The sequence below is a fragment of the Lepidochelys olivacea genome (genome assembly GCF_965140295.1).
Source record: "Lepidochelys olivacea isolate rLepOli2 genome assembly, chromosome: 7".
Taxonomy (NCBI): Eukaryota; Metazoa; Chordata; order Testudines; family Cheloniidae; genus Lepidochelys; species Lepidochelys olivacea.
Window position 1 is genome coordinate 1314635 of NC_140417.1, and position 20672 is coordinate 1335306.

Genomic DNA, 20672 nt, shown 5'->3' on the forward strand with positions numbered 1-20672 from the left:
CCAACCCTGGGTTCCCGCCCGCGGCCCCGGGCCTCTGCCCCCAACCCTGGGTTCCCGCCCGCGGCCCCGGGCCTCTGCCCCCAACCCTGGGTTCCCGCCCGCGGCCCCGGGCCGCTGTCCCCAACCCTGGGTTCCCGCCCGCGGCCCCGGGCCGCTGTCCCCAACCCTGGGTTCCCGCCTGCGGCCCCGGTCAGCTGCCCCCCACCCTGGGTTCCCGCCTGCGGCCCCGGGCCACTGCCCCCGACCCTGGGTTCCCGCCTGCGGCCCCGGGCCACTGCCCCCGACCCTGGGTTCCCGCCTGCGGCCCCGGGCCTCTGCCCCCCACCCTGGGTTCCCGCCCGCGGCCCCGGGCCTCTGCCCCCGACCCTGGGTTCCCGCCTGCGGCCCTGGGCCTCTGCCCCCCACCCTGGGTTCCCGCCTGCGGCCCCGGGACACTGTCACCCACCCCGGGTTCCCGCCCGCGGCCCCGGGCCTCTGCCCCCCACCCCGGGTTCCCGCCCGCGGCCCCAGGCCTCTGCCCCCCACCCTGGGTTCCCGCCCGCGGCCCCGGGCCACTGTCCGCCACCCTGGGTTCCCGCCCGCGGCCCCGTGCCTCTGCCCCCCACCCTGGGTTCCCGCCAGCGGCCCCGGGCCTCTGCCCCCCACCCTGGGTTCCCGCCTACGGGCCTGGGCCTCTGTCCCCCACCCTGGGTTCCCGCCTGCGGCCCTGGGCCTCTGCCCCCCACCCTGGGTTCCCGCCTGCGGCCCTGGGCCTCTGTCCCCCACCCTGGGTTCCCGCCTGCGGCCCTGGGCCACTGTCCGCCACCCTGGGTTCCCGCCCGCGGCCCCGGGCCTCTGCCCCCCACCCTGGGTTCCCGCCCGCGGCCCCGGGCCTCTGCCCCCCACCCCTGGGTTCCCGCCCGCGGCCCCGGGCCTCTGCCCCCCACCCCCGGGTTCCCGCCCGCGGCCCCGGGCCTCTGCCCCCCACCCTGGGTTCCCGCCCGCGGCCCCGGGCCACTGCCCCCCCGGCTCCTCACTCTGGCGCCAGGCCCGTGCCCCCTGCCCGCTCTGACTGGCTCTCCCGGCTCTCAGCTCCCGGAGCCGTGGGAGGAGGTGAAGCTGTGGGTGCTACGCCCCGGGCCCATCCCCACCGGCAGCCCATGTGGGAACACCATCCCTGCTGATGACCGGCTGGCCACGGCACTGCCGCCCAGGGCCAGGTGAGCAGGTGGGCAGGGTGCCCGGGGGGGGGGTGCCCGGCATGGCTCGGGGAGGGGGAGAGCGTAGTTGGGTGGCTAGGGGTGGGTTGGGGGGGCCCTTCTGGTGCTGGGGCCAGGCACAGGGGAGGAATTTGCCTGGGTGACGCTGGGCGGGGAGCGCTGCCGGGCTGGCAGGTGCCCGTGGATCTGTGTGGGGGGTGCCCCCATCCCGAGGCTAACCTGAGGGCAGCTGAGCCTGGCTCCCATCCCTGCAGGTACATGCTGCTGCCCCTGCCCGTCTGCCTGGAGCGCGGCGTCAGCTACACCCTGCGCCTGGAGCTCGCCCGCTACACGTCCCGCCCGGCGGTGCCCGGCGCCAGCATCCTGCTCGACTCGGTGAGCCTGGGGAGCTGGGGGGCTGTGCCATGCTGGGCCTGGCTGACAGGTCCACGGCGGGTGTGGGTGATGGGGGGGTGCGGCGCCACGCTGGGCGGAGGGGGTTGTTGTGCTGTTAGGACAGGGCCGTGCCGGGGGGGCCGTGGGGAAAGGACCGCACCAGGCCCAGCTGTGTGCCGGTAGGCCAACAGGGGCATTGGGGGGCTGGGGCCTCACTGGGGGGGAGGGCAGGGGCTGGGGCTATGCCAGGCCCGGCTGTGTGGGGGTAGGACAGGGCCACGCCGGCGAGGAGAGCGGGGGGGGACAGGGCCGTGCCAGGCGTGGCTGTGTGGGGGTAGGACAGGGCCACGCCGGCGAGGAGAGCGGGGGGGGACAGGGCCGTGCCAGGCGTGGCTGTGTGGGGGTAGGACAGGGCCACGCCGGCGAGGAGAGCGGGGGGGGACAGGGCCGTGCCAGGCGTGGCTGTGTGGAGGTAGGACAGGGCCACGCCGGCGAGGAGAGCGGGGGGGGACAGGGCCGTGCCAGGCGTGGCTGTGTGGGGGTAGGACAGGGCCACGCCGGCGAGGAGAGCGGGGGGGGACAGGGCCGTGCCAGGCGTGGCTGTGTGGGGGTAGGACAGGGCCACGCCGGCGAGGAGAGCGGGGGGGGACAGGGCCGTGCCAGGCGTGGCTGTGTGGGGGTAGGACAGGGCCACGCCGGCGAGGAGAGCGGGGGGGGACAGGGCCGTGCCAGGCGTGGCTGTGTGGGGGTAGGACAGGGCCACGCCGGCGAGGAGAGCGGGGGGGGACAGGGCCGTGCCAGGCGTGGCTGTGTGGGGGTAGGACAGGGCCACGCCGGCGAGGAGAGCGGGGGGGACAGGGCCGTGCCAGGCGTGGCTGTGTGGGGGTAGGACAGGGCCACGCCGGCGAGGAGAGCGGGGGGGACAGGGCCGTGCCAGGCGTGGCTGTGTGGGGGTAGGACAGGGCCACGCCGGCGAGGAGAGCGGGGGGGACAGGGCCGTGCCAGGCGTGGCTGTGTGGGGGTAGGACAGGGCCACGCCGGCGAGGAGAGCGGGGGGGGACAGGGCCGTGCCAGGCCCGGCTGTGTGGGGATAGGACAGGGCCACGCCGGCGAGGAGAGCGGGGGGACAGGGCCGTGCCAGGCGTGGCTGTGGGGGGGTAGGACAGGGCCACGCCGGCGAGGAGAGCGGGGGGGGACAGGGCCGTGCCAGGCGTGGCTGTGTGGGGATAGGACAGGGCCACGCCGGCGAGGAGAGCGGGGGGGGACAGGGCCGTGCCAGGCGTGGCTGTGTGGGGGTAGGACAGAGCCACGCCGGCGAGGAGAGCGGGGGGACAGGGCCGTGCCGGGGGGACCAGCACGCCCAGCTCTGGCTGACCTCTCTCCCCTCCAGCTGGTGCTGGTGCCGCGCTATTCCTCCATGGAGATGTTCATCGCGGGCGACGCAGGTGCCGTGGGGCGTAGGGAGGCCTTCGAGCGGTTCCACTGTGGCCAGCACGCCTGGCCCGTGGGCAAGGCACCCGCCAGCGAAGTGTGCACCAGCCTGCTCACCAGCATGTCGGCCATCATCCACGGCGGGGCGCTGCGTGAGTGCCCCCGCCCACCATGCACTCCCTGGGCAGCGCCAGCCAGTGCCAGGATGGGAACGACACTTGCCATCTGCTAGCCTGGTTCTGGGATAGGGGGTGGGGTTTTCAGGTGGCATATATCGAGGGGGGTCCCCGGTTGCAGGCAGTGTATTGGGGAGGGGTCCCCGGTTGCAGGCAGTGTATTGGGGGGGTCCCCGGTTCCGGGCGGTGTATTCTGGGGGTCCCCGGTTCCGGGCGGTGTATTTGGTGGGGACCCCTGTTCCGGGCGGTGTATTCTGGGGGGTCCCCGGTTCCGGGCGGTGTATTTGGGAGGGTCCCCGGTTCCGGGCGGTGTATTTGGCGGGGACCCCGGGCCCGGGCGGTGTGCTCCAGAGAGGGGGGTGCGCCCTGTGCCCGGGCTGGGCTGCCCCTTCCCTCTGCCCATGGGTCGCGCACTCGCCTGTCTGCCCACAGCCTGCCTGTGCGACCCCCAGGGCTCGCTGAGCGCCGAGTGCCAGGCCCGCGGGGGGCAGTGCCCATGCAAGACCGGCGTGACGGGGCGTCGCTGCCACCGCTGCTCCCCGGGCACCTTTGGCTTCGGGCCCAGCGGATGCCGAGGTGAGTGACACCCCCCCCCCCGACGGGGGCCCCTCCCCTGACCACCCCTCCCCCGACGGGGGCTCCTCGCCCCGACCACCACCCCCCCGACGGGGGCTCCTCGCCCCCACCCCCCCCGACGGGGGCCCCTCCCCCGACCACCCCTCCCCCGACGGGGGCTCCTCGCCCTGACCACCCTCCCCTGACGGGGGCTCCTCGCCCTGACCACCCTCCCGCAGCAGGCTTCCCCAGAGGCGGGGTCCCAAGGCTCCCCCCACACCTGTCTGGGGGACTCCGTTCCAGGGTGAGGGTCCCCGGTTCCCAGGGGATGGACTCTGGGTGGGGGCGCCTCTCCCACCTGCCCTGTGCCCCGGGGAGTGCCCTGGGGCCCTGGCTGGGCTGGGTGGGCAGTGCCCGGGCAGTGCCCGGCCCCTCTCACGGCCTCTCCCCTGCAGCCTGCCAGTGCAACAGCGACGGGGCCCTGAGCAGCTTCTGCGACAGCTTCAGTGGGCAGTGCCCCTGCCGGCCGGGTGCCTCCGGGCCCCGCTGCGACCGCTGCCAGCCTGGCTCCTGGGGCTTCCCCCACTGCCAGCCCTGCCAGTGCAATGGGCACGCAGAGGAGTGCGACCCGCGGACCGGCAGCTGCCTGCGCTGCCGCGACAACACGGACGGCGACAGATGCCAGAGGTGACGGACCGCGGAGCCGGGGGCTCCCCCTGGGCAGGCGCCGGTGGGGGTCTCCGGGGTGGGAGCTGCAGTGCCAGCCGGGCTCTCCCGGAGCCAGGGAGAACATCGGTTCCCTCCCCGCAGTGGGCAGCAGTGCAAGGGGCTGGGCAGGCGCCGGTGGGCGTCTCCGGGGTGGGAGCCGCAGTGCCAGCCGGGCTCTCCCGGAGCCAGGGAGAACATCGATTCCCTCCCCGCAGTGGGCAGCAGTGCAAGGGGCTGGGCACAGAGTGACACAGACGGTTCATACCCCGGCTGGTGCTGGCCCAGTGGGGCAGGGGCTCTGACATGTGCAGCAGCAGGAAGGGAGGGTGGGGCGTGGCCACGCAGCCCCCCCCTCGGGAAGGGGTGCAGTCAGGTGTCCCCAGGGCTGGGGCTCCCCCTGGCTCTCACTGCCTCCCCCCACAGGTGCGCAGCTGGCCACTACGGGAACCCCACACTGGTCTCGGGGGAGCGCTGCCGCCCTTGCCCCTGCCCCGATGGGCCCAACAGCGCCCGCCACTTCGCTGCCTCCTGCCACCAGGACAGCCGCTCCCGCCAGGTGATCTGCAACTGCAACCCCGGCTACACAGGTGAGTGCCCCCGCAGGCCTTGGGCACCCACCAGAAGCACCGCTCCGGGGCCAGGACTGCCAGCCCCTCCCCAGCCCCGTCTGCCCGGCTCCTCAGCCGTGGAGCAGCAGCCCCAGTGGTGGGCATGGCTGTGCCAGCACCAGCTCCACCCGGCTGCACTGGGGACCCCCAGGGCCGTGGGGCAGCTCGGCCCCCTGCAGGGCGGTGCCGGGTGGGGGCACGGCAGGGGCACAGCCCTGCACAGCCTTCGTCCTCCTGGGCACTGCAGCTCAGTGCTGCTCTGTCTGAGCCGGGAGCCCCTGCCCTCCCCCACTTCCTGGCTGTACCCCCTTGTGACGGTGCCGCCTGTGAGAGCCAGCTGAGGTCACTCATAGAATCATGGAATCTCAGGGTTGGAAGGGACCTCAGGAGGTATCTAGTCCATCCCCCTGCCCAGAGCAGGGCCAATCCCCAACTAAATCATCCCAGCCAGGGCTTTGTCAAGCCTGACCTTAAAAATATCTAAGGAAGGAGATTCCACCACCTCCCTAGGTAACGCATTCCAGTGTTTCACCACCCTCCTAGTGAAAAAGTTTTTCCTAATATCCAACCTACACCTCCCCCACGGCAACTTGAGACCATTACTCCTTGTTCTGTCATCTGCTACCATTGAGAACAGTCTAGAGCCATCCTCTTTGGAGCCCCCTTTCAGGTAGTTGAAAGCAGCTATCAAATCCGCCCTCATTCTTCTCTTCCGCAGACTAAACAATCCCAGTTCCCTCAGCCTCTCCTCATAAGTCATGTGTTCCAGTCCCCTAATCATTTTTGTTGCCCTCCGCTGGACTCTTTCCAATTTTTCCACATCCTTCTTGGAGTGTGGGGCCCAAAACTGGACACAGTACTCCAGATGAGGCCTCACCAGTGTCGAATAGAGGGGGACGATCACGTCCCTCGATCTGCTCGCTATGCCCCTATTTATACATCCCAAAATGCCATTGGCCTTCTTGGCAATAAGGGCACACTGCTGACTCATATCCAGCTTCTCGTCCACTGTCACCCCTAGATCCTTCTCTGCAGAACTGCTGCCGAGCCATTCGGTCCCTAGTCTGTAGCGGTGCAAGGAATGGGAGAGATCCTGGGGCATCCATGGCAACGTTGGTGGGTTCGAACTTCCCCAGGTCACCAGCTAAAGTGACCCTGCTCAGTTCGGTCTCAAAGGGGGAGAGATGTGAGGAAGCGGGACTGTTCTTAATGTTTCCTCTGAAAACTGTGTGGATGCCTCAGTTTCCCCTAGGCATTTCTTAAGTCTCTAGGTGGTGGGATGAGGAGGTGTAATTGTTGCAGAGCAAAGGGCCAGGGTACATAAATGGCCGACACTCTGTCTCCTGGCAGCTGATGGCCTGGGCCCTTCCCCTCTGCAAGGTGAGAGCTAAAGGGTTAGAGAACAAAGAAATCAGGTGCCCTTAAGGTCAGGCTTGACAAAGCCCTGGTTGGGATGATTTAGTTGGGGATTGGTCCTGCTTTGAGCAGGGGGTTGGACTAGATGACCTCCTGAGGTCCCTTCCAACCCTGATATTCTATGATTCTATGCCCTCCTGGCTCGGGAAAGGGACAAAGCCCAGAGGAGGAGGGGCTGGAGAGAGTTTCAGTTTGGGGCTGGCTGGGAACAAGGACTGAAGGGCAGACGTGGTTGTCTGGCTCACTGCCCCCCAAAATGGACCTGGCTGAGGGGTCCTGTTCTCTGCACTTACAAGCTCTGTGTTAGACCCTGTTCCTGTCATCTAATAAACCTTCTGTTTTACTGGCTGGCTGAGAGTCCCGTCTGACTGCGAAGTTGGGGGGCAGAACCCTCTGGCTTCCCCAGGACCCAGCCTGAGCGGACTCGCAGTGGGAAGCACACGGAGGGGCAGAGGAGGCTGAATGCTCCAAGGTCAGACCCAGGAAGGGGAAAGCCAGGTGAGCTGTGTGTCCTGCAGACAGGCTGCTCACAGAGAGGAGACTTCCCCAGAGTCCTGCCTGGCTTCATGGGGAGCAGTTCCAGAGCATCACCCGGGGACCCTGTGACAACTCCATCCTAAGTGCACTCAATCAGGGTGAACTACAAACAGACCGGGGCACCCGAACGCCGGTGGATATTCCACTCCTTAGAGTTACCAAACCAGCCTCTGTATCACCTCCCTGGGTACTCAGACATCCACACAACACAGTGCCCGCCCCAGGCCTCCATCCGGACACACATAGAATATAGAATCTCAGGGCTGGAAGGGACCTCAGGAGGTCATTGAGTCCAACCCCTTGCTCACAGCAGGAGCCATCCCCAATTTCTGTCCCAGATCCCTAAATGGCCCCCTCAAGGATTGCACTAACAACCCTGGGTTTAGCAGGCCAATGCTCAAACCACTGAGCTATCCCTCCCTCCCTCCGTGAATGTCACACATGTCAGATACGATGATGATTACTGAAGATCTTCTCTCATCATATAAGAGAGCAGGTTCCCCCAATCCCAAAGGATCAGGCCCCAAACCCAGGTCCAATGATAACTTAGATCTTACCCCAAATACGCACTGATAGCCAATTCTTGTTAATTAAACTACAGTTTATTCAAAAAGAAAAGGGAGAGAGAGTTGGTAGAGAGATCAGTCTACAGACCGACCTGAGTTCAGTTCTTGAGGTCACGATACCGAGCAGAGATGGTGAATCTGTAGTGGCCAAACGTCCTTTTAGAAACAGCCCAGAGGTTACAGTCCAATGTCCATGTTCAGGGTGACTCCAGTCAGTGACTGGGGATCTCAATCCTTATGGCTCAGGGTTTCCCCTTCTTGAAACCCAAAGCCGATCTGAGATGAAGGAGGATCGTGTCCCAGGGCTTTTATACATTTCCAGCAGCCTCTTGGCCTGAGAAGACAATAGGCTCAACCTTCCTTCTCCCAAACATCCTGGCAATTAGCCCAGGGTAATTTATCATTAAACGGTTCAGATACAGGTTACCCCAACCTTCCCGGAGACAGAGAGACAACAACACTGTTGCCCTCCAGTGTCTTCCTAGATCTTCACACTCCTGTTTTGATCTTTGAATCAAAGCCGTGGCAATAGACAAGACTCGTTTGCTGACATCACAAGCCCTGAGCCAGCATCTCCCCTTCTCTCTCTAGCAGTGCGGGCTGCAGTTCACAGCTCTCCTCCTTTCCATCTCTTCCTAAGCAGTCTCTAAAGTTGGGCCCTGGGTCAGGTCAGTCTGGGAGGTCATTAACTCTTTCTGGCCCTGTGTCACCTGTCAATGAGATATGATATTACACTCCTAACGTCACACCCCTGTCACGGGGTCCTGGGCCATGCTCTGGAACTGCTCCCGATGAAGCCAGGCAGGACTCTGGGGCAGTCTCCTCTCTGGGAGCAGCCTGTCTGCAGGACACACAGCTCACACAGCTTCCACCTTCCTGGGTCTGACCTCGGAGCATTCAGCATCCTCTGCCCCTCCGTGCGCTTTCTCCAGTGAGTCTGCCCGGGCGGGGTCCTGGGGCAGCCAGAGGGTCCTGCCCCCCAACTCCGCAGTCAGACGTGACTCTCCACCAGCCGGGAAAACAGAAGGTTTATTAGACGACAGGAACATGGTCTAAAATAGAGCTTGTTAGCACAGAAATCAGTAACTTTCAGCCAAGTCTATCTTGGGAGTCCTGGGCCAGGCGGCCTGGATTCCCTTCCTGCCCCCCCCCCCCCCATGCCTGCCAGCCTCCAGCCATCTGACCTCCCCCTTCCCCCCGCCCATTGCTGCTCCACCTTCTCTTTGTCTCCGGGCAAAAGATGTCACCGGGTTGCACCCCCTCCTGGGTCTTAGGTTACACAGCTGCAAACAGCTGGGCAGGCTCACCTTCCCTGAGGGCCTCAGCAAAAATCACACCCCCAGTTCCCACCACCCCAGTACTGGTGCAGCACACAGGGAAACTGAGGCACACACAGTATTGGCACAGGACAGTGAGACTCACATGCAACATAACAAGGTGAATAAAACCCCACTTCGTCACACCCCCTTCTTCCCACATGGCTGTACCCCCTGTCCTCCCCCACTTCCTGGATGTACCCTCTTCCCTCCCCTGCATGGCTGTACCCCCTTCTCTGCCCTCCCCTCACATCCTAGCTGTGCCCCCTTCCCTGCTCTCCCGGCTCCGTACGGAACCCCCCTCAGTGTGACAGCCCTTCTCCGGGGCGCTCTCTCTCCCCGGGGGTTAAGCCTCTGGGCTCCAGCGTCTCCTGGAATCACACCTCTCAGAGCCATCAACAGCCTGGCTCTGCCCTGGGCCCCCTGCGGGAGTCCACTCGCTCTGGACCCCCAGCCCCTGTGAGGGAGCAATGCCCCCCATCTCTATCCTGCACGGACTCTCAGCCAGCATCACACAGGAGGTTTACTGAGTGTCTCAGCCCAGGCAGCTCTGAGGGCCTCGGGCCTGGCCAGCCAGGTCTGTCCCCCTCCCAGTCCCAGGGCTGCTCCTTGTCCCAATCCAGCCCCACCCCTGCTTCCAGCCGAGCCCCCATATCCCCTCCCCCACAGCCCCTCCTCCATCCTTTGTCTCTCCGGCCTTTGTCGCTGGGTCCCCATGTGAGGGAGTAGGGAGTGTTACCCGGGAATGCTGCCTGGAACTGTCACGGAGTCCCTGGGCGATGCTCTGGAACTGCTCCCCACGAAGCCAGGCAGGACTCTGGGGAAGTCTCCTCCCTGGGAGCAGCCTGTCTGCAGGACACACAGCTCACCCGGCTTCCCCCTTCCTGGGTCTGACCTCAGAGCATTCAGCCTCCTCTGCCCCTCCGTGCGCTTCCCACAGCCAGTCCGCCCAGGCGGGGTCCTGGGGAAGCCAGAGGGTCCTGCCCCCCAACTCCACAGTCAGACGTAAAACAGAAGGTTTATTAGACGACAGGAACATGGTCTAACACAGAGCTTGTAGGTGCAGAGAACAGGACCCCTCAGCTGGGTCCATGTCCCAGCCAGCCCCAAACTGAAACTCCCTCCAGCCCCTCCTCCTCTGGGCTTTGTCCCTTGAGGTCACCGGATTCCTTTGTTCTCCGACCCTTTAGCTCTCACCTTGCAGGGGGGAAGGGCCCAGGCAATCAGGTGCCTGGAAACAGGGTGTCGGCCATTCTCTGTGTCCAGACCCCTGCACACACCTGCCCTCTAGGGCTCTGCAATGATCATACACCCTTATCCCACCACCTAGACACTTGAGAAGTGCATAGGGGAAACTGAGGCACCCCCACACTATTCAGAGGAAACATTAAGAACAGCCCCACTTCGTCACAGATACCTGAGCAGGTAACCTGAGCCAGGAGGGGGTCAGGGCCAGGTGACACCTTCTGCCCGGGAAACTGGACAAAGGCTGGAGGAGGGGTGGGGGGTGGCTGGGTGAGGCTGCTGGAGGGGGTTTCAATTTGGAGTTGGCTGGGGAGATGGTGGGAGGCCCAGAACCCAGGTCTGAGCTTCCCCCTGCCCCCCCAAGATGGACCTGACTGAGGGGTCCTGTTCTCTGTACCTACAAGCTCTGTTTGGGACTGTGTTCCTGTTGGCTAATAAACCTTCTATTCTACTGGCTGGCTGAGAGTCATGGTGAATCACAGGAAGTGGGGGGTGCAGGGCCCTGACTCCCCCACACTCAGTGACACCCCATCTCCAGGACATTATCTGGGGTCCCGGCTGCTAGGCAAGGTCACACCTGGTCCCCTAAAACAACAAACCCTCTCTTGCCATTTCGTTACGCACGCAGCAAACAGGGAAACTGAGGCACGCACCATATTCCTGCAAAACACTAAGAGAACCCCCCACTTTGTCCCAATCTGTATCCCCTTCCCTGCCCCCCCACATAGCAGTACCCCCCCTTCCTTCCCTCCCAAGGGAGCCCCGAGACCCAGGCCTGAGAGGACACGTTCCCACAGGGATCCTGTTTCTACTTAACCAGGGTATTGCTAGCTTCTCCAGCCCAGCATCGACTGGCTGTGACTCTGGGGGGGCCGAATGGGGTGTTGGCGGGGGGTGCTGCCCTCCAGCCCGTGCCGCACCCCACACTGCAGCGTTCCCGGCCCTGATCCCCGCGTTCCCGCAGGTCTGCGCTGCGAGGAGTGTGCCCCTGGTTACTATGGAGACCCCTCGCAGGCCGGCGGGCGCTGCCAGCCCTGCCAGTGCAGCGGCAACGTGGACCGGCGGGACGAGGAGGTGTGTGAGCGACGCTCGGGGCGCTGCCAACACTGCCTGCACCACACGGAGGGGGCACGCTGCCAGCACTGCCAGGCCGGCTACTACGGGGACGCCACCCGCCGCGGCTGCCAGCGTGAGTAGGGGCCAGGCTCGGGCACTGCGGGACTGCTGGCCTGGGCGGGAGGCACCTGCCTGGCCCCCCCTGCTCTGTCCCGCCAGTCTCCTGGACCACGCTCGTCACCCTCGCCTCTGAGCGCCCCCGGGGACCGGGCGCACGCTTCCCCCCACCCGCCCGGGACCGGGCGCTCAGACCCCCCCCTACCCGCCCGGGACCGGGCGCTCAGACCCCCCCCTTCCCGCCTGGGGACCGAGCGCTCAGACCCCCCCCCCGTCCCGGGGACCGGGTGCACGGACCCGCCCCACACTCCTGGGCACCGGGCGCACGGACCCCCCCTTCCCTCCCGGGACCAGGCGCTCAGACCCGCCCCCCATCCCGGGGACCGGGCGCTCAGACCCCCCGCTACCCGCCCGGGACCAGGCGCTCAGAACCCCCCCTTCCCGCCCGGGGACCAAGCGCTCAGACCCCCCCCCCACCCGCCCGGGACCGGGCGCACAGACCCCCCCTTCCCGCCCGGGACCAGGCGCTCAGACCCCCCCTTCCCTCCTGGGGCCCGGGCGCACAGACCCCCCCTTCCCTCCTGGGCACCAGGCGCTCAGACCCGCCCCGCCCGGGGACCGGGCGCACAGACCCCCCCTTCCCTCCTGGGGCCCGGGCGCTCAGACCCCCCCCCCCCCACCCGGGACCAGGCGCTCAGACCCCTGCCCTACCCGCCCGGGACCGGGCGCACAGACCCCCCCCTTCCCTCCTGGGGACCGGGCGCACAGACCCCCCCCTTCCCTCCCGGGGACCGGGCGCACAGACCCCCCCCTTCCCTCCCGGGGACCGGGCGCACAGACCCCCCCCTTCCCTCCCGGGGACCGGGTGCACAGACCCCCCCTTCCCTCCCGGGGACCGGGTGCACAGACCCCCCCTTCCCTTCTGGGGATGGGGCGCACGGACCCCCCCTTCCCTCCTGGGCACCGGGCGCACAGACCCCTGCTCTGCCCACGCCCCCCGGGGACCGGGCGCACAGACCCCCCGCCTCCCCGCGAGGGCCGGGCGCACAGTCCTCCCGATGGGTACTGGGTACCAGTGCCGTGCGGCCAGGCCCCATCCCATGCCGTGCCCGTAGCCAGGTCTCAGCAGGGCCCCCCTTTCCTGCTGATGCCCCTGCTGTCTGGGTTCCCAGGCTGCTCCTGTAACACCCTGGGCACAGAGCCCAGTGAGTGCAGCGCGCAGGGTGAGTGCCGGTGTGATCGGCGCAGCGGGCAGTGCCATTGCTTGCCCAGCGTCCAGGGGCAGAGCTGTGACCGCTGTGCCCCCAACTTCTGGAACCTGGCCAGCGGGAAGGGCTGTGAGCCCTGTGCCTGCCACCCCCAGCACTCGCTGGGCCCTGCTTGCAACCAGGTGAGAGCCAGCATGGGGGTGGGGCGGGGGGCAGGACAGGGGAGTGTCATGGCCCCCAGGAGTGGGGCTACGGATCCAGGTTTTACTCCTGGGGGAATTCTGTGCCATTGCACATCCACATAATTCATGTCCCCCGCAGATTTCTTTGCTTCCCCACAGAAAAATGACTTTCTGATGGGGAAGCAAAGGGAAGCCGGGAATGCTCATGTGACCCTCCCCAGCAGTATGTTTTGGGTGCCCAGGGCAGCCAGCAGAGAAGTAAATCACTGTGGGGCAGGGGGCGGGACTGGGGAGGACCCTGCTGGTGGCTCCTACGCTGCACCAGGCTCAGCTGCTAATCCCGGCTGGGCTGGGGTGGACGGGACTTCCTCTTCCCTGCATGGCATCCGGGGCTGTGTCAGACTGTGACGAAGTGGGAATGTTCATAATGTTTTCTCTGAATACTGTGTGTGTGCCTCAGTTTCCCCATGGCATTTCTTAAGTCTCTAGGTGGGGGGATAAGGGGGTGTGATTGTGGCAGAGCCCTAGAGGGCCAGCGTGATGGTGTCTGCACAGAGAATGGCCGACACCCTGTCCCCTGGCGACTGATGGCCTGGGCCCCTCCCCTGCAAGGTGCAAGTTGAAGGGGTTGGAGAACAAAGAGATCAGGTGGCCTCCTGGCCCGGGAAAGAGACAGAGGCCAGAGGAGGGGTGGGAGAGTTTCAGTTTGGAGCTGGCTGGGGAAAGAAAGGGAGGCCCAGATCTGGGGTCTGGGCTCCCTTGCCCCAAGATGGACCTGACTGAGGGGTCCTGTTCTCTGCACCTACAAGCTCTGTTTTAGACCATGTCCCTGTCGTCTAATAAACCTTCTGTTTTACTGGCTGGCTGAGAGTCCCGTCTGACTGCAGAGCTGGGGGGCAGGACCCTCTGGCTTCCCCAGGAGCCCGCCTGGGCGGACTGGCTGTGGGAAGCGCACAGTGGGGCAGGGGAGGCTGAATGCTCCGAGGTCAGACCCAGGAAGGTGGAAGCTGGGTGAGCTGTGTGTCCTGCAGACAGGCTGCTTCCAGAGAGGAGACTTCCCCAGAGTCCTGCCTGGCTTCGTGGGGAGCAGTTCCAGAGCATCGCCCGGGGACTCCGGGACACAGACCCACCCCCAGATTTCTCCTCCAGCTGTAGGAAGCTCTGCCAACTCCCCCCCACACACAGACACACACACACCTGCTTCCTGCACCCATCGCTCCTCAGCTGCAGGGGGAGGGATCCCTGTACAGGGAGCTGTTCCCTCATCCACCCAACCCCCATGCCGAGCTCTATCCCCACCACAGCCAGACCCTACCCCACTGAGCCCCAGCCACCTTCACCTGGACCCCCCTGCAGAGACCCATTACTGTTGCACCCAGTACCCCCCAACAAGCCCCTATGCATCCAGATCCCTCTCCGTATCCAGACCCCCCACTGAGCCACCCTTACCCTGCTTGTCGCAACAGAACCCTCTCAACCCACACCTGGACCCCCCACGCTAAGCTCCTGCCTTGCCGAGCTGCCTACTTAACCACCTGGTCACCTGGCTCAGAGGGGCCGGGCCCTGGGGTGTTTCCGGGGCAGATCCAGTCCTTGCGCTGTGTCAGGGTTGGGTGCCGCCTGGTCGCTGAGTCCGTGTCCCGGGGAGCCGCACACTGATCGCCCGCCTCTGTGCAGCAGGGGCCTGGGCTCCCCGGGCCGTGGGAGCCTCCACGTTTATTTCACAAACACAGTCTGCGGGATTTTAAAATACTGTGCGCAGAATGTTTAGTTATTTGGAGCAGAAAGCCCTCAGGACTAAGCAGCTTTGGGACCAGCTCTGGGGGCCCAATGCAGTGAACCAGACCCTCAGGGTCAGCCACGAGCCTCCCCACCCCCTTACACCGGGCCCCTGGGCTCCAGCCCTGCTCCGCCCCATGAGCTCTGCCCAGCTAGTCCCCCTGAGGCAGAGCCAGGCAGAGCCCTGCCCACTGTGCAGGGCCCGATGCCCCGCGCCCAGCGGCTGCAGAGACGCTCACCCCGCGCTGTCCCCTGGCGTGGCACAGAGACATGAAGGTTGCAGCATCGGCCACCCTGCTCAGCCAGCACCCTGCCAGCTGTAGGGAGCCCCTTGGTGCACGCTCTGGCTGTCCGCCCTCCTTCGGCAGAGCCCAGGGGAGAGCCCCAGGTCCCCCCCACCCAGTGCTTTGATCTCAGCTGGGGATTGTTCAGCCCCCCAGGGGCGGCAGGGAATCCAGGTCCCTCTGGGGCGTTGTGTGCTCGGTGCCAGTCGCCGGTGTCTTCTCAGACCCCCCACTGACATGGGGAGCAAGGCCCAGACGCCCACGTCGCTTTGCCTGCCCTGAGAGCAGCCAGTCCTTCCCCACCCACTGGGAGCCATGCAGCACTGCGGGGAAACCGAGGCATAGACAGGCCTCATAAAAACATGACAAAATATTCCCATGTTGTCCCAGGGTTTGGGGCAGGGTGGGCGGGGCCTGGAATGGGTTAGGGGCTGGTATGATGAAGAGACCTTGGCACCTGGAGGACAAGGCGAGGGCCCCAGACGGCCCGTGGTGCGACCCTTAGCTGAGAAGGTCCATCCCCTCCCTGCCCCCTACAGGCCTGCCCCCAGGGTGGGGAGGGGCTCAGTGCCTGCCTGATGTGTACTCACACGCACTGACCATGGCCAGCGTCTGTCTTCAGTTCACAGGGCAGTGCCCCTGCCAGACGGGCTTCGGGGGCCGCACCTGCGCCGACTGCCAGGAGAACCACTGGGGTGAGCCCAGCCTGCAGTGCCGAGGTGAGTGTGGGCAGAGCGGGCTGGCTTGGGGGCCCTGCACCCCCTCAGCACTGTGGGCAGAGCGGGCTGGGGGCTCCCTGCTGGCAGAGTGCAGGAGGCACTGGAGGGAGCCGGGGGAGGGTGCCATGCAGGCCCCCATCTCTGCAGTGCCAGGCCCAGCTGGGGTGGGGCTGGGATGGCTCCAGGCACACGACTGACGTGTCTCTGCTCTCCATAGCCTGTGACTGCGACCTCCGCGGCGTCGAGAGCTCCCAGTGCCACCGTGCCACCGGGCACTGCTCCTGCCGCCAGGGGGTGTCGGGCGTCCGCTGCGACCAGTGCGCCCGCGGCTTCTCTGGCGCCTTCCCCGACTGCCAGCCCTGCCACCAGTGCTTCGGGGACTGGGACCGTGTGGTGCAGGACCTGGCTGCCCGCACCCGGGGCCTGGCACTGCGCGCCAAACACATCCAGCAGACGGGCATCGCAGGTGCCTTCGAGAGGAACTTCCGCCAGCTGGAGGAGAAGCTGGGTAGAGCCCAGGCCATTGTGGACGCCCGCAACGCCACCGCGGGGGCTGTGACCCAGCTGCTGCGCACCATGGAGGAGCTGCGGTGAGTGGGGGGTGCAGAGACGCCTCGCCCAGCGCCTGGGCACTGCCTGGGCGTGGGCCACGGGCTGAGCAGGCGAAGGGCCCTGGTGTGGGGCTGAGCCAGGCAGGGATCAGCGTCCTGCAGGTGGGGTGGGGAGGGCAGGAGTGAGGCTGGGGCCGTGCCCTGGGGCCTCACCCTGCCCTGCCCACAGGCAGCACGTGGGCGAAGCCACGGAGATGCTGACCCAGCTGGAGGGCGAGCTCACCGCGGCCCAGGACGAGAACTACAACGCCAACCGCGCCCTGGGCACGCTGGAGCGCAGCGCCCGCGGCCTGAACCTCACCCTGCTCGACCTGGCACGCCAACTCCACCTGCTCAAGAACTCCAACTTCCTGGGTGAGCCGGGCCCTGGCGGAGGGCTCTGGGCTGGCACCAAGGGGGCGGGAGGCTCACTGCGAGTGGCACCAAGGAGCTGCAGGGGGGCCGGGGGGGGCCGGGGGCCCCAGAGGTGAGGGCTTTGGCGGGGCTGGCACTGAGGAGGCAGGAGTCTCACTGGGGGGGGGCTTGCACAGAGGGCGGCCCTCGGGGCATGGGCTTTGGGGGGTCTGGCACCAGGGGGCCCCGGGGGCAGGGGCTCTGTGGGGGCTGGCACCAAGGGGCCTGGGGCAGGCGTTCTCAGGGGGGCTGGTGCCGAAGGGCCCCCGCGACAGAGGCTGCAGGGGGCTCCCTGCCCTGGGTAGGGGTCTCACAGGTGCCCGCCTGCTCCTCCCCAGGTGCCTACGACAGCATCCGCCAGTCCCATGCCCTGTCACGGGCAGCTGAGCGTGATGCCAACACCTCCAGCCTGGCAGTGCCCAGCGCTGTGAGCGACTCAGCTGCCACCCGGCGCCGCTCGGAGCAGCTGATGGCACGGAGGAGAGACAACTTCAACCGCCAGAGCGCGGCCAACCGGCGGGCGCTGGGCGAGCTGGCCACCAGGGCCAAGACCCTGCAGCTGCGTGACATCAATGAGAAGGTGGGGGGAAAGTGCAGGGGATGGGGCCTGAGGGGGGCAGGTGGGGGAGGGACAAAGTGGGGTGGGGAGGCGGGGGATGGGCAAAGTGGGGCAGGCGGGGCAGGGGACAGCATGCCCGTGGCACAGCAGCTCCAGGCGGCTCCCCCCAGCTCCTGGGGTCGCCGGCCCACAGTGCTCTGTCTGCCCACAGGTGTGCGGTGCCCCCGGGGACGCCCCCTGCGCCAGCAGCCCCTGCGGGGGGTCCAACTGCCGGGATGAGGATGGCAGGCACCACTGCGGGGGCCTCAACTGCCAGGGGGCGGTGGCCATGGCCGGCAGCGCACAGGAGCGGGCCCGGCACACCCAGGCCGAGCTGCACAAGGCCATGGGGGAGGTGGACGAGCTTTTCCACAAGGTATGCGGTGCGGGCGGGGATGGGAGTGCGGGAAGGGTGTGAGCAGCAGGGGGAGCTGGCATGGAGAGGGACCCGAGGGGCAGTGTGCAGGACTGCAGCTCTCCCACTCGTGGGCAGAGGCTGTGGGTGGCATGGGGGCATGCTCCCATGTCCATGGGCACTGCCCGGAGCGGCGCATGGTTCCCCTGTCTGTGGGCAGTGCCCGGGGCGGCGCGTGGCTCCCCTGTCCGTGGGCAGTGCCCGGGGCGGCGCGTGGCTCCCCTGTCCGTGGGCAGTGCCTGCGGGCGGCGCGTAGCTCCCCTGTCCGTGGGCAGTGCCTGGGGCGGCGCGTGGCTCCCCTGTCCGTGGGCAGTGCCTGGGGGTGGCGCGTGGCTCCCCTGACATGGGCAGTGCCCGGGATGGCGCGTGGCTCCCCTGTCCGTGGGCAGTGCCCGGGGCGGCGCATGGCTCCCCTGTCCGTGGGCAGTGCCCGGGGCGGCGCGTGGCTCCCCTGTCCGTGGGCAGTGCCCGGGGCGGCGCGTGGCTCCCCTGTCCGTGGGCAGTGCCCGGGGTGGCGCGTGGCTCCCCTGTCCGTGGGCAGTGCCCGGGGCGGCGCGTGGCTCCCCTGTCCGTGGGCAGTGCCCGGGGCGGCGCGTGGCTCCCCTGTCCGTGGGCAGTGCCTGCGGGCGGCACGTGGCTCCCCTGTCCGTGGGCAGTGCCTGCGGGTGGCGCGTGGCTCCCCTGTCCGTGGGCAGTGCCCGGGGCGGCGCGTGGCTCCCCTGTCCGTGGGCAGTGCCTGCGGGCGGCGCGTGGCTCCCCTGTCCGTGGGCAGTGCCTGCGGGCGGCGCGTGGCTCCCCTGTCCATGGGCAGTGCCTGCGGGTGGCGCGTGGCTCCCCTGTCCGTGGGCAGTGGCCGGGGTGGCACGTGGCTCCCCTGTCCGTGGGCAGTGCCGGGGGCAGCGCGTGGCTCTCACGTCTCTGCGGCAGGTGGCCGAGGCCAAGGGGAAGGCTGACGATGCCCGGCTGAGGGCACAGGTGGCGCTGGACAAGGCCAACGAGACCAGGACGCGCGTGGAGCGCTCCAACATGGCTCTGCGCGAGCTCATCCACCAGATCAAGGCCTTCCTGAGCCGTGAGTGCCCGGCCCCCCCCGCCAGGCTGCCCTCCCCGTGCGCCAGCGGCCTGGGGCTGTGGCGCTGGGTACCCCCGGGGCAGGATGGGTGTTGTCGTGGGGCGGGGAAGGAATGGGGGGGTTGGGTTGGGTTGGGAGGGGCAGGCACTGTGTGGGGAGCAGGCCGGGACCCCCAGGCGGGGTCTGGGCTGGGGGGTGGGCACTGTCTGCGGGAGGCAGTGTCCAGGCGGTGTCAGTGAGGGCACTGTTTGGGCATGGGGCAGGCACAGCAGGGGCAGTGGCATGGAGAGCATGGTCTAGGGGTGGTGTTGGGGTGGGCCAGGGCAGGCACTGTTGGGGGGCGAGGCAGGGTGAGCCCCATGGGGGCGGGACAGGCCCCGGGGGGGCAGGGCAGGCACCACGGGGGCAGAGCGGGACAGGGCAGGCACCATGGTAGTGGGGCAGGCACTGCGGGGGCGGGGCAGGACCAGGCAGGCAGCGTGGGGGCGGGGCAGGGTGGGGCGGGGCGGGGCAGGCACCGCGGGGACAGGGTGGGGCCAGGCAGGCACCATGGGGATGGGGCAGGGCAGGGCGGGGCAGGCACCGTGGGGGCGGAGCAGGACGGGGCAGGCACCGTGGGGGCGGGGCAGGACCAGGCAGGCAGCATGGGGGCGGGGCAGGGTGGGGCAGGATGGGGCAGGCACCGTTGGGACGGGGCAGGGCGGGACAGGCACCGTGGGGGCAGGGCAGGGCAGGACCAGGCAGGCACCGTGGGGGCGGGGCAGGACCAGGCAGGCACCGTGGGGGCGGGGCAGGGCGGGGCAAGACCAGGCAGGCACCGCGGGGGCGGGGCAGGACCAGGCAGGCAGCATGGGGGCGGGGCAGGACCAGGCAGGCAGCGTGGGGGTGGGGTGTCACGGAGTGTGGGGGAGTCCAGGCCCTGCACCCCTCTTCCTGGGATCCACTGAGACTCTCAGCCAGCCAGTAAAACAGAAGGTTTATTGGACAACAGGAACAGTCCAAAACAGAGCTTGTGGGTACAACCAGGACCACTCAGTCACGTCCTTCTGGGGGAGCAGGGAGCTTAGACCCCAGCCCTGGGGTTCCCTGTGTTCCTCCACCCAGCCCCAAACTGAACTAAACCCACCCAGCAGGTTCCCTGCTGCAGCCTCTGTTCACATTCCTGGGCAGAGGGGTCAGCCCCCCTCCCCCTCCTGGCTCAGGGGACAGGCTCTCAGGTCTCCCATCCCCAGGGCACATTCCCAGGTCAACACTCCCCCCTCCCTGCTGAGTCACATCGTCACATCTCTCCCCCCTTCGAGACTGAACTGAGCGGGGTCACTCTGACCAGTGACCTGGGGAAGTTCGGGGCCCCCTCTCCGGGACAGCGCATCCGCTATCAGGTTGGCACTTCCCTTCACGTGGACCACGTCCATGTCGTAATCCTGCAGGAGCAGGCTCCATCTCAGGAGTTTGGCGTTGGCTCCTTTCATCTGGTGCAGCCAGGTCAGGGGAGAGTGGTCGGTGTAGACAGTGAAGTGTCGCCCGAAGAGATAGGGCTCTAGTTTCTTGAGGGCCCACACCATGGCCAGGCACTCCTTCTCGATGGCCGCATAGTGTTGCTCCCGGGGCAGCAACTTCTTGCTCAGGTACACGATGGTGTGTCTCTCCCCCTTTTCATCCTCCTGCATTAACACCGCCCCCAGTCCCGTGTCTGAGGCGTCGGTGAACACCACAAAGGGCTTGTCAAAGTCTGGGTTTGCCAGAACTGGGCCACTGACCAGAGCCTCCTTCAGCGCCCGGAAAGCCTCCTGGCACTGCTCGGTCCAGACCACCTTGTCTGGCTTCCCCTTCTTGCATAGCTCAGTGATGGGGGTGGCGATGGCGCTAAAGTGGGGCACAAATCTTCGGTAGTATCCTGCCATCCCAATAAAGGCTTGGACCTGCTTTTTGGTGTGGGGAGCGGGCCAGTCTCTGATCACCTCCACCTTGGCTGGTTCCGGCTTTAGGCGGCCGCTCCCCACCCAATGGCCCAGGTAAGATACTTCCGCCATCCCCACCTTGCACTTCTCCGCTTTTACAGTCAGCCCAGCCCCCTGGAGTCGGTCCAGCACTTGTCTAACCTGG

At 67.1% G+C, this 20672-nt stretch overlaps 1 protein-coding gene across 3 annotated transcripts in view; it reads left to right on the forward strand.

Moving 5' to 3' along the window:
- LOC311524419 (laminin subunit beta-2-like) overlaps positions 1-20672 on the forward strand; it is a 42843-nt gene that overhangs the window by 12771 nt on the left and 9400 nt on the right. For all 3 annotated transcript variants that reach the window (XM_084635481.1, XM_084635480.1, XM_084635482.1), the window contains exons 16-29: positions 1072-1199; positions 1454-1574; positions 2965-3157; positions 3614-3757; positions 4192-4423; positions 4868-5031; positions 11097-11321; positions 12478-12695; positions 15381-15477; positions 15695-16067; positions 16258-16442; positions 16820-17061; positions 17252-17455; positions 18422-18566. In XM_084635481.1, the coding sequence (XP_084491607.1) occupies positions 1072-1199; positions 1454-1574; positions 2965-3157; positions 3614-3757; positions 4192-4423; positions 4868-5031; positions 11097-11321; positions 12478-12695; positions 15381-15477; positions 15695-16067; positions 16258-16442; positions 16820-17061; positions 17252-17455; positions 18422-18566 (2671 nt within the window). The remainder of the gene's footprint in view (positions 1-1071; positions 1200-1453; positions 1575-2964; positions 3158-3613; positions 3758-4191; positions 4424-4867; positions 5032-11096; positions 11322-12477; positions 12696-15380; positions 15478-15694; positions 16068-16257; positions 16443-16819; positions 17062-17251; positions 17456-18421; positions 18567-20672) is intronic.